At 41.3% G+C, this 13,413-nt stretch overlaps 1 protein-coding gene across 1 annotated transcript in view; it reads right to left on the bottom strand.

Moving 5' to 3' along the window:
- Positions 1 to 9,093, bottom strand: part of RBBP8NL (RBBP8 N-terminal like) — a 37,002-nt gene extending 27,909 nt beyond the window's left edge. Inside the window, exons 1-5 of the mRNA XM_089518473.1 lie at positions 8,962 to 9,093; positions 7,278 to 7,320; positions 3,415 to 3,510; positions 2,838 to 2,950; positions 526 to 598 (exon numbers count right to left, since the gene is read on the bottom strand). Coding sequence (XP_089374599.1) covers positions 526 to 598; positions 2,838 to 2,950; positions 3,415 to 3,510; positions 7,278 to 7,320; positions 8,962 to 9,028 — 392 coding nt within the window. The 5' untranslated portion in view covers positions 9,029 to 9,093. The remainder of the gene's footprint in view (positions 1 to 525; positions 599 to 2,837; positions 2,951 to 3,414; positions 3,511 to 7,277; positions 7,321 to 8,961) is intronic.
- Between the last annotated feature and the right edge of the window lie 4,320 nt (positions 9,094 to 13,413).

The following is a 13,413-nucleotide window of genomic DNA, read 5'->3' as shown; positions in this document are numbered from 1 at the left end:
ATGAGGTAATGCCTTTCCCTTTTGTCTACCAAGTGCCAAAGTACCAAATCCATCAAGAAAAGGAATTTGGTGGTGGCCCATCTGATATTTCCTACCCTCCAACATTTCACAGATGCAATGTGGTACACTTGTGACTAAGCAACATCAGAGTGTGGTGAAGATGTCAAAAGATATAAATGGGGAAAAACACACAAGCTAGGAGAAGCTGCAGCAGTTTGCTTTTGCCTGAGTCTACAAGGAAGGACAAGAGTCTACCATTTCCTCTCTATTTTTGCAGTTTGACCTCAGTTTGCAGCAACAGAAATAAGCTGAGGATAAAGGAGGAAAGTGGGAGAAATGGAGAGAAACTGGGACATTTTAAAAGCAGCCGGAAAAGTGGGATGATAGAAGATTAATTGGAATTAATTTAACTCTGCTAAATTGGGACTGTTGGGGGATATGCTGTTTTCAAAAGGTCTGTCATATTGGATTCGACTAGGAAAAATTGGAAACACCAAGCAATAAATAAAAGTTAGAAGAACATACTCAGTTCCACCGAGCATCTTCAGTTCTTCCTTCAGGCTCTTGTTCTCCTCTCTCAGCTTATTCATTTCATTAGCTGTGACAGAGAAGAAAGCACATGCTTAGTTAAATGACAGATACAGTATAGGTGGTGATGAAAATGTGTGTTTCATACATCATAGACTAAATACCAGGCTGACCCTCATTAAAGCCAGCTCAAAAGAATTTCAGGTTATTTCTTTTATTTTTTCAGTTTATACACTGTTTTAATCCCAAGTGAGATCTAAGTTACCAAAGGTGCAATGATTGTGTAGTATGATCAGAGGAAAAGTCTACTTCAGAGGGCAATCTTGTATATAAGGAGCTTTTATTCCTTAAATGGGCATATCTTCTGCCAGAAACTGACCAAACCTGTATTGTAAGGCTCCTGTGTTTCCTTGGACTATACCTGTGGTAGGCAATTATGGCCTGCCAATGATTCTGGGCTACAGCTCCCGTAAACTCTCACTCCTGGTTATGCTGGTTATCCTGTTTGGGCTGCTGAGATTGGTAAGGCAAAACATCAGGAACACCATCATTGTCTACCCTTGGTAATGACTGTCTTCTACATGTTAAGTCTCCTTATCTGAAATGCTTGGGACCAGAAGTATTTTAGATTACAGCCAGCCCTTCTTATACACGGATTTTTTATACACGGATTCAAGCATCCACGGTTTGAAGATTTTTTAAAAAAGTATAAATTTCAAATATCAAACCTTGATTTTCCATTTTTTATAAGGGACACCATTTTGCTATGTCATTATATTTAATGGGACTTGAGCATCCATGGATTTTGTTATTCACGGGGGATCTTGGAACTAAACCCCAGTGTATAACAAAGGGTCCACTGTATTTCAGATTTTGGAATACTTGGATATGCATAATGAGACATGAACTGGGGATGACTCACGACCAATTAACAATAAACAACAAATGAGATATATTGGATATGGGACCCGAGTCTTTTTTTTTCCATTTGTTGAAAATGAACATTTATTAATGGTCTTATCTGCTCTGCAGAAATACAGTCAGCCTTCCTTATCCATGGATTTTTTTATCCATAGATTCAAGCATCCACAGCTTGAAAATATTCAAAACTAAACAAAACAAAAGGTATACATTCCAAATAGAAAGCCTTGATTTTCCATTTTATATAAGGGAAAACATTTTGCTATGCCATTGTATTTAGTGGGACTTGAGCATCCACGGATTTTGTTATCCATGGGGGTCCTGGAACCAAACCCCAGTGGATAACAAGGACCCACTGTAATACAGTTTGACACCACTTTAGCTGTCATGGCTCAGTGCTATGGAATTCTGGGATTTGTATTTTTGTGAGATGTTTAGCCTTCTCTGTCAGAGAGCTCTGGTGCCAAAACACACTACAGATCCCAGGAGGAGTGTCAAACTGCATTAGTTCTGAAGTGCAGACATAGCCTATATTTCATATTCACCTTATACACATTGTCTGAAGATAATTTGATACACAATATTTTTAATAATTTTGTGTATGAAATAAAGTTTGTGTACACTGAACCATCAGAAAGCAAAGGTGTTACTGTCTCAGCCACCCATGTGGACAACTTTGGAGTATTTTAGATTTTGGAATTCTGGATAAAGGAATACACAGCCAGAATGGAAAATTTGCCTAAAGAGAGGAAGACTGCGACTAATGAAACTCATCTGCTCAGTCTGCTGTCTAAGTATTAAATGCTGATGGACAGGAAAGTCAAGCTTCCCGCTGCTCTCTCTTCTTGCAGTTAATTTTAAACTGGATTTGGACAGACCTTAAAATGGAAGATAGGGGTTTTTTTTTATAACGCAGGGGACATGTGGCTATGGTGGAAGTCAGTAGGTATCCATTTTGGTGAAAATCACCTGGTTTGAAAGCTTCTGTATTCCCCTCCTCAGAGTTTGGATAATTTCCTTTATTTAGACCATAACCCCCAGAATCTCCCAGCCAGCATGGCCAGTAAGTCCAAGGAAACAATTATTTGCAAGCTCTCTGCTCTCTCCCTCAGACCTTCCTCTCTCCAGTTTCTCTATGTTTTAATCCATTTCATTCCTTTCCTTTATCTTTCTTATTATTAGTCTCCTGTTTACTATGTTCCGTGAACATGCCAGTTTGAGACAAGAGGAAAGGAAAACAAATACTGAATGTTTGGTATCATAACATTTCATAATTCTTGCTAAATTCAAGCTTTTTTTCAAGCATAAAATTTCTCACTTTTTAAAATGATCACTGTGAGCATCAATGTCTGGCTGCTAGAGGCTTGAAAAGAGTCTGTTGTACTCACTGAGGATGAAGATGTGTTGAAGACTTTGGAAATGGGCTTTTCCAAACTCATGTTGCTTTTTCTTGGCAAGTTCTTGGGTCACTTGACACCTGTCGCAGAGGCCAGCTCGCAACCTTAAAAGTAGATCAAGACGAACGGAATATGTTTAGCCCAATGGGGCCATACAGAAACACCCTCACAGAGTCCTTCCATCTATATCTGATGTTTAGGTTGTGAGTATTATTGCCTATGTTGTCAAAAGAGCAACATTCATGCTATACTCCCCAAATGTCTCAGTTTGGCAATGACAGTCCCAATTAATCAGGAGAAACCCAAGGTCTGTGACAGGTTTCAGAAGCCAGCTTGGCATATTTTGTCAGATTGTCAAGGGTTAAAGTCAGCACACTGACATATATCTCAGTTCCGATCCACCCATTACACATCAGGAGGTACAGATCAGGTTGGTCTGTACTGGAATTCTCAAAGATTTTCATTTCTCCAGCATCCCTGATAGCGATCAGGAATAGGCGAGGGTGGACCTGATGGGAAGAAGAAAAGGTTTAGTAGGACTAGCTGGGGAGCATAGAAATCCATTTACCTGTTTTCCAACACTTTCACATTTTCTTTAAGGGCCTTCTGCTGTTCTCGGAGTTGGTGGTTTTTAGCAAACAGCTCTTCAATTCTCTGGGTCTCTCTAATTTAGAGTGAGAACAAGAGGCAGAATGAGAAGGTTGGTCAAATACTGCTACCTCCAACCAGAGACCTTACTTCTCATATACACTATTATTAACTTAGGCAAAGAATAGAGTAGGCTAAATTCTACTTTACAGAGGGCAATTCTTTACTTGCAGATGTTCATGGGCCCCAATACAGGGAGAGCAAAGAGGGAGTCAATTCCCTGTAGACGGGGGGTGGGTGGGGGCTGAGCCTATTCTGAAATGATCAGGCAAACTGTACCATGGAAATTGCAATGCTGTTGAATCTCATTAGGAACTGATAACATACCCTCCAAATGTCCATATTTAGCAGCAGTCCTAATTAATACTCTTATCATCCCAGTTTTTCCCTCTCCTACTATCTCACTTGGTCTTTAGCTTACTTCAGTTGTTGCAAATTGAGTTCAAAGTGCAATAGCAGTTTGCATCCAGTTAAGTCAGCTGGGGGGAAAGGAGAGGTGGGATGGAAGCTTCCCTTTCCTGGTAGGTTCAGGCAAAAGCCAACTGCTGCAGTCCTTCCCAGCCTGTGTGCTGTTCTTTATTCATTACTTTTGCCATCTTGGGACAGTCTGATGTTGCTTGGCCACATGTGTCCTGGTTTCCATATGTTGGAGGGCATGTAATAAGTACTAAATGATCAAGTGCACACACGCACACACGCACACTCAAAATTAATGCACTGATTGTAGTTGAAGCTTTCTAGGTGACATACATCTATCCTTTGCACACTTGCTTGGGAGTAAGTTATGACGAACATTTGAAAGGGACTTCTAAGCAGACATTGTGCTTGGAACAATCTTTCAATGACAGAATGAAAATGAATGGTAAAAGTAATTTGCCCTTCTCCCGACGTTTGAAGCAAGATACCTCCTTACCTGATTCTCTACACCTCAAGCTTAGTGGAGATACATGTTTTTGTATTTTCTTTGAGAACATTAAGTGGTTGTTTCTATATCATCGGACATATATCTCCACAGATTTTGCTTTTAAAATAGTGTAGTGGAGGATGGATGTGATAGGGGACCTCATAGGCACTTTTGCATCCTCTTAACAGGCTCTTACCGATTTTTCAGTTTTTTATCTACATTTTGAAATATTTCATTTATTTTCTCATTGCTTTTTTGGTTTTTTTGCCTCAGTTCATTGCTGTTATTTTAATGTCACGCATCCTGGTTTTTTGTTTTGTTTTGTTTTGTTTTTTAAATGTACCCTGAAGTAGGTAAAATGAATCAATGACTTTCCTGGCAATTTCCAGCCCCCTTCCTACATCTTAAAAACAGTTCCAGCATCCCTGAAGGTGTCCTCTGTTTCAAGGGCTACCAAGCACAAGTCTGGCTTTATGATAAAGGACTATGAGGAGGAAGAATTGGGACTTTCAAGTTGGTCATGCACAGTTGGCACCCCAGTCATGCTCGTTAATTATGGTGAAATGTATTACATTTCTATCTGAGCATTGTTACAATTACTAAGCATATAAGTTAGCACATACACTTTTACATACATGCAAATATTATATAAACTGGTGTCCTTTTTTTTGACCATGCGTAGGTAGTTACTCTTAACAGACAGCCTAGTAAAGGTTGACAGGACATCTAGGCTGGAAAAAAAATGCTTAGAAAAGAGTCACTGGAAAAGCGTGTCTTACAGTGAAAGGAATAGTAGGAACTAATTTGAATCCAGTCAGGATTGTAGGTTTGGTGGCAGTTTCAGTATGAGCCACATCAGTGAGGCATATGCTACATGTCAAAGAGGGTGGGTTGCAAAAGTTGTATGACAGAGATTTCTGGTTCATGTGTTGTCTCCTGTGCCCCCTGGGCTAGCCCTCTGCCAAGTCCTGTGAGAAAGTAAATTTCAGCTGCTAGTCAGGTCATCTTCTATAAAGAGAATTGAAAGAAGGTACCATCTTTGCCTCAGGTAGGGTTGCCATAAGTCAGGACCTCCAAACCAGGACAAATGTAGGACAAATGTAGGACTTTTTTTTTTACATGGAGGACACGTGAAAAAATTGGATGGTTTTTAAAAAATGTTAATATAAATGCATGTTTCTTAGGCATGATCAAAATGGAGGACATTTTGGCTTTATTCCTACGCAGATGACAGAAATGTACTTCCCTTTCTGGCCAACCCCCCCCCCCCCATTCCAAACAGCACATTTGGGCATTGAACATGGCTTTATTTTAACATTGCCTCTTGCATATTTCAGAGGCTTATTGCATAACCAAACTCTTTGAGTTTCACACTGACCATGGGTTCACATGGCTATGCATATTGAACATGTCAAGGTGGTTTAACAAGAAGTGGATTTGCCCTCGGTTTCAGGTGTCTTGCACCAACTATACTTCTCAGAAGTGTGTACTTGGTCAAGGTACTTTGGTTTTCTTTCACTGCGCATGAGTTTGTAAAAATCACAGCAACTTACATTGGCCATGCCTCTGAAGCTGGCTGATATCAATATCACCATCATCATTATCATCATCATCATTGTTAAAGCAGACCTTTTAGCATTAAAAGCACCGAAAATACACAGAAATGCACTTTGGAAAGTCACACTGTCTCACCTTCAGAAAAAGTGAGTGCATGCCTCAGAAACTGACTGATAGCATCATCATCATCATCACCACTATCATTGTTAAAACAAAGCAGACCTGTACAAATGGAATGGAAATCCTCCTCCTCCTGCTGCTGCTACTCCTCCTCCTCCTCCTCCTCCTGCTACTCTTCCTCCCTCTTCTTCTTCCTACTCCTGCTACTCTTCCTCCCTCTTCCTCCTCCTGCTACTCTTCCTCCTCCTCCGCCTCCTGCTACTCTTCTTCTTCCTCCTCTTCCTCCTCCTCCTGCTACACTTCTCCTTCCTCCTCCTGCTACCTCCTCCTCCTCCTCCTCTTCCCTCCTCCTCTTTCTCCCCCTCCTTCCTCCTCCTTCCTTCCTCGCTCTTCCTCCTCCTTCCTCCTCCTGCTACCTCTTCCTCCTCCTCCCGCTACTCTTCTTCTTCTTCCTCCTCCTCCTCCTCTTCCTCCTCCTGCTACTCTTCTTCCTCCTCCTTCCTCCTCCTCTTCCTTCCTCTTCTCCCTCCCTCCTCCTCCTTCCTCCTCCTCCTCCTCATTCCTCCCTCCCTCCTCCTCCTCCTTCCTCCTCCTGCTACCTCCTCCTCTTCCTCCTCCTCCTCCCCCGCTGGTTGCTGCTGCCTCACCGGGCCTGGGTTGGCCCACGTGGGACCAGAGGAGGAGCTCCTCCTCTTGAGGCTGGTTGGCCAATGGGGACAGACTGGAGCTCTAACAGCCCGCCCCCTGCCAGCAGACATTGGCCAGACAGCCCCAGGAGGAGAAACTCCTCCTATTTAGCCCTGCGTGCGGCCCTGCAAGCGTGCACAGGGTAACAGGCGGCAGCGGCGGCGTGCTGCGTACAACACAGCACAAAGGCCGCAGGAGCGGCCGTGCACAACGGCCAGCGCAGCTGCCGCCACCGCCAGTGGAGGCAGTGGACCCAGGGCAATCCCGAGTCCAGGAAGAAACTGGCACGGGGCGCCCCCACCTGGTAAAAAAGCGGGATTGTCTCGCCGGGGGGGGGGGGGCGGGACATGGCAACTCTAGCCTCTGGTAGCAAAATGTCTTAATTCAACCTCGGGCAGCCTCTGTCCTCCCATGTCAATTGTCCTGGCACTTTATGAATGAATAGACCAGCCCTCATTTTCTAAAACAATCTAAGTTCAACCAGCATGTGATAAAATAATATCTGCTTTACTCACCGAGATCTTTCACTGGTTAGTTCATTCAGCTGGGTTTGCAGAGCTGAAAGAATTTTTTAAAAAATGTTTCAGTTTAGAGATTGTGGATCATTTCCCCATGTTGCCTGATTCCAAAACAGGTAAGTGATACTTCCAAAGAGCCTTATCGCATTAGAAAAAAAAGCTGAATCAGAGCCGGAGAGTAATGGCTTTTTCCTTGCCTCTCTACATGCTATCGAACCACTTCAGTTCTGTTCTCAGAGGAGATCGTTGTAGAAGCATTCCTTTTGCTATGCTGGAAAAGTCAGTTTAAGAAAAGGCATGCTTTTACGATCGTCTCTCTTGGGAAGGAGAACGGAAGTGCTACAACAGCGCATGAAGAGGCAAGAAGAAAGCTGCTTCTCTCTGGTTCCTTTTTGGCTTTCTTTTCTCATAATTTAAGATAAAGTGGCTTTAATTGAGGTTGCCAAATGGTATTTTCAGTTGAAAATCATAACTGCAAAATGACTTACTAATACAAACTGAGCTACACTTCTGCAATGTAACTCTACAGCCATACAGCTACATGGCGCAGGCGATACACCGCCTGTCTGCTGATTACCAGGATTGAGAAACCAAATGTGTATCTACCATTGTGTCTGCTTATTGTCCCATTGTGCAATGGGAAGACACAGTGGCTATTTCTGCAATCTTTGTGAATCAAGTGGAATACTGAAGACACTAAGAATTAGTTATGCACCAAGAATGCAGAAAGCCTGATAGATAACTTTGTACCAATCAGTCTCAGCCTAAATCTGTTTTATAAGGCTGTAATGATACTAAAATGTTAAGGGATGTACATTATACCTATTTGGAGAGATGGGAGATCAAAATTGTGATAATTTAATATTTCTTTATTTAAAATATCTTGTTTCTGACAATGGACTCTGGGGTGTTTCAGTGCAGAGTCTTCCCCAGTCTGGTGCCCTTGAGATGTTTTGGCTTACAATTCCCCTGATTATCAGTTACAAAAGATAAGCCTGATGGGAATTGTAGACAGAGGTGGTGTCTCCATGGACCAGAATATTCTGGGAGAAGCCTGGAATATTCTGTCCCTTAAGATGCTCCAATATTCCTAGGGTTATCCGGGCACTCCAGAGCAATGGCGGGTAGCTGTTCACACATACATCCCACTGTGCTGCCTGCTACCACCACCATGGGTTGTTCCTTCTGAGGCTAAAAACAATATGCCCAGCCATGATCACATGGCTGAGCACCTCGTTCTGACCTCAGAAGGAGCAACCCGTGGTGGTGGTGGCAAGTGGCAAAGTGGGACATGTTGTAAACAGCTGCCCGCCAGTGCTTTGGAAGGCTCTGGAAGAACCAAAGTTAAAGATGAGTTTTAAAAAATCAGTGTAAGGTGGTGGTGGGGGGATATATGATGGGTTTGCTGCTGAACTGGTGCAATATATCATCTGGATATATCGCACCAGAACTTGGCATGAGGATGGGAGGAGGATGTGGCATTTCGCCTATGTGGACATGGCCTAATAGTTCTGGAGGGCACCAGATTGGGAAAGGGTGAATCCTATACGGCTGTCATGTTAGCTTTGAGCATGTCAATTTCCTGGACTGAGCTTCAGTTCTTATGGTCAGTTGTTATTCTTGAAAAGTCTGTTAATGGAAGCCAGCATTTAAACATTGCAGATTTCAGATTTGGTCTTACCATGTACTTCTTTCTCGTGGATTTCCCTGAGTTTGTTCAAGAATTCTGCAAAATTTTCTGCAGCCATATTCGGTCTGTTTTCACATGGGGCTGTGTGAGATAAACCGCCTTGGTCAGTTTTTCCCTCCACTGTTTAGTCTGTAGTATAAAAGTGGAATGATAGGTGTAGTGAGTAATATTGGTCTAGGAAGTGTGTACTGTTTTTAACACTGTGATACCCTCATACATGAGGGCCAGAATGATTTAGTAGTCTGAGTGTTCGACTCTGGTAGATCAGGGTTCAAATATCCTCTCAGTCATGGAAACCCATTTGTGGCAGACATAGGGACACTTTTGCTTTCTCATGGTTCAATGAACATAAACTTTGGACTTTGTCACATGGGGGGACGGAATTGGGGAAAAATCGGCGGGTTTAAACAGTGATTATTCTGTGAAAATTGCATGATTGTGATTAAGATTTTCACACACATCACGATTAAAGCATCATTATCCAGTGAGTAACCCAGGCAATAATATTGCTTAAACTCCAATAAAGTTCTGTTTTGCAAAATGAAAATGGAATGAAATAAAAATTTTCAGCCAGCAAGCCCTAAATTTTAAAAACAACTTTACAGTTGTCTCAAGATCAAAAGAATAGCTGGGCTGTTTTGTTTTGTTTTTCCTACATAGTTAACAATCCTAGTGTACAGTTCCTTGGTCTTGCTATCCATAGCATTATAGAAACAATTTACAATGCATATTTTAAGTGACCTTCTTTTATGACTATTTAAAATTTTTTAATGTATAGGATCATTGATAGCCCATGTTCCTGTTTTGACAAAACCATTCAAATGAGTAAAGAATCAGACTAAAATTAAAATCAGAAAATGTATGGTCTTAATCCAATCCAAACGTATGCACATCCAAATTCTTTACAATCAAAGAGTGATCGATAGGGGGATAAAATATTTTCCATGGACAAAATTCAGGTATCGATTTTACTAAAAAAAGACTTATTGACTGGTTTCCTCAAGAAAGATTTTTGTTCACCAAAAATGAATAGGAAAAGGGATCTTTACAAGCCTGACATATATTGTTCGGGGCTAGTGGAGGAAGAAGGATTATGTTTTAAGCCACCCACTTGTCATAAGCCATTATTGCATTTGCACAAATGCCCTTTAAACACACCTGCCTTAATCATGACCCTTCAGTGGTGTTTTATTTCCTTGGTGATTTTCCAAAGGTGTCATTAATCGGATGCTTTGCCAGTTCTATTCTGAACCAGTGGCAGAGTTCAATGGGAAAGGTTTTTATGAGGACATAGCTTTCCAGGAAGCTCAAATTGCATTAATACCTGTGGCTGTAACCCCTCCTTCAAAATACTGCTGGTTCTCTAAAGGTGAGACATGCGTCACTAGGTCCAGTATGTTTCTTAATCCCCACCCCCTTCAGAATTATTCAAAATTTTGCAAAACTCAGAGATGTATTGATCTTGCTGAAGGGCTCATCTTTGTGATATTTTGGGCAGGTATTTCCCTGAGCTTCTTCACTTCTGAATTAAATTGCTGTGTAACATTAGACAGAGAAGTAATTTGATAGCTGGTTGCTACACAGATACAATGACTCTCATGAGCTGGGACATATTCAAGCCAAAAAACTGAAAGAACAAACATTGGGCCTGGTCAGCGCTTCCAATAGTTACTTTTTGGAACACAGTTCCCAGAATCCTCTAGCCAGTATAACCATTGTTCTGGGAATTGTAGTTCAAAAATAAACTTTGCCGAGCTCTGACCGTGGATCAAATATTGATCAGAACAGAGACTGCAGAAGAAGAAATCTGAAGATTAGAAATGGGGAAGGCAGCTATGAAAGAACCAGAAAAGATCGTAAGGAGTAAAGATATACAACTAAGCACTAAAATTATAATCATACAAACCACTTATTCCCCATCACCATTTATGGATGCGAGAGCTGGACAGTGAAGAAAGCAGATAAGAAAATCAATGCATTTGAGATGTGGTGCTGGAGAAAAGTGCTGAGGATACCATGGACAGCCAAAAAGACAAACAAATGGGCCCTTGAACAGATCAACAGATCCCTGGAACCAAGATGACCAAACTGAGGCTGTCATACTTTGGCCACATCATGAAAAAACATGACTCATTAGAAAAGACAATAATGGCAGGAATGGTAGAGGGCAGAAGAAAGAAAGGCTGCATGCTAGATGTATGGAGAAGTCAATTGGAGAGGTCACAGGCATGCATTTGCAAGACCTGAGCAGAGCAGTGGAGGACAGGTGATCTATCTTGGAGATATTTCATCCACAGAGTCACCATGAGTCAGGGTTGACTCAAGTGGAGTTAACAACAAAGCTTAAATACCTTAAAGGCCTAGCTGATCTTAAAAGTTAACAGGGTCAGTCCTGGTTAATACTTGCATGGGTGACAGCCTATGAATACCAGGTGCCGTAGACTACATTTCAGAGGAAGGAACTTCATGGGGTTGCCATACGTTGACAGGCAACTTGAAGACACATGCACACAAACTGAAAAATGATAGTATTTGAAAAGGAAATCTGGTAAGCTTGTGAACAAAAAGGGGATCACTGTTTTTATAAAACACCAAGGAAACAAACAGGCAAGTGTTTTCTTTAATGATACCAAGAAATTCTCAAATGCAGTTCCTTTTATTCATTCTTTCTATTTTCCGTGATGCATATCCTTTTCTCTAAACCAGGATAACAGGATCATAAGATGGAAGAGAAACAAATTATCTCTGGAAATGAATTGCACTGATGAGATCAGTGCATACTTTCAACCTCTCCTGAGCGATAATGGGTCAACTCTCTTCCACTTTATAGAATGATCATGCAAATAAAGAGAATTTATGAGTTCTGGGCATGAGGCAAATAATAAGGTTCTTAATTGAGTTGGCCTTTGTCTTAAGCATTATTTAGAAGGAGGGTGTCAGAAGGGTGCAATATGACACTTCAGGAAAAAAAGCCAGGCTCTTGTCTTGCTAACTGTCTAACTTCAAATGGATCTTCCCCTCTAATGGAGACTATTAAAAAGCAAACTGTTTTAAAAAGAAATCCTGTGCCAACTCCTGTTTTTGTAGAGAATAAGTGAAAACCTAAAGTGACAGAGCCTGAGCCCTCTCTTTTGTTATACTGGAGTCACATTAAGAAAAAAGAACCCAACATAAGCATATGGAGATGAAGATATATTTTGAGTATGTATCCACATTGCATAGTTATAGCACTTTGATACCACTTTAACTGTCACAGCTCCATCTTTTGGATTCCTGTAATTTGTAGTTCCATAAAGGTTCTTAGAATTCCCTACAAGAAAGCTTTATTGCTCAAGGGATACAATAGAAAGTTTTCAACATCTTTCTTGTGTTGTTTTGTTGTTGTTGTTGTTGTTGTTGTTGTTGTTGTGTGCCTTCAAGTTGTTTCCAACTTATGGTGACCCTAGGGGTTTCATGGGGTTTTCTTGGTAAGATTTGTTCAGAGGTTTGCCATTGCCTTCCCCCAAGGCTGAGGGGATGTGATTTGTCTTACAAAACTACAAATCCAAGAATGGAGATTTGGTATATAAAGTGCTATTAAACTGTTATAACTATGAAGTGTGGATGCACTGAGCCATCTTGTAATATGTAATCAGTGCCAGTTAGGGGTCATTCACATGTTGTTGTTTTTAGTGTGACTATGCAAATAATCTTACTCACACATTGTGGGTTTGTTGCTCACACTAAGGAACTGCATTTATGTGCATCTCTGTGAGTTCGGTTGCTCACACTTGTCAGCACTCAAATAAAGATAGAGACGATGATGTGAATGAAACAGGTTCAAGGTGTGCAGAGTTTTATCCTGGGTCTATTTGCATTGGTTATTCACACAGCCAAGAATATGAATCTTTTAGAAAAACTCAGGAAAAAAACCTGACATCAATTATCCCAGTTAAGTTGGGGGGGGGGGGTTGGTAGCCCTCCCAAATACTTAATCAAATGCATTCAAAATATATGTGATCAAGAAAGATTCAACCCAGACTCTACCTGGATTATTTTTACTGTCTGAATAACTTCTGACATCCCTGGAGTCTCTTTGTAAGTTTCAGCAACAAATCAATCACATCTTGCATATTGTAGCAAGCTGGTATTTTCTTAGTTGAACTGGAGATCTGCACACATCCCATTCATCTTGCTTGGAGCTGAGCCCACTAACACTGGAGAATATGAAGGAATTTATCTTCTCATAGGAGCCTGCCCAAACTTTAAGATCAGCATGGAAGGCAGTTCTGTCTCTCTCCAGATTCATTCACAGGCATGGTTGGTGGCAACATTGGAGAAGGACTTCTCTGTGGTTGCTCCCATACTTTGGAACTCCCGCCTAGGGAAGTTAGGAAGGGTCTTTGTTTCCTTTTGGTAGAAGGTTAAGACCTTTCTTTTCCAGCAAGCCTTTGGAAAAAGTGA

The sequence above is a fragment of the Sceloporus occidentalis genome, unplaced genomic scaffold (genome assembly GCF_023333645.1).
Source record: "Sceloporus occidentalis isolate IW3139 unplaced genomic scaffold, rSceOcc1.0.p SCAF_3, whole genome shotgun sequence".
Classification (NCBI taxonomy): domain Eukaryota; kingdom Metazoa; phylum Chordata; class Lepidosauria; order Squamata; family Phrynosomatidae; genus Sceloporus; species Sceloporus occidentalis.
This window is presented reverse-complemented; position numbering and strand designations above follow the sequence as displayed.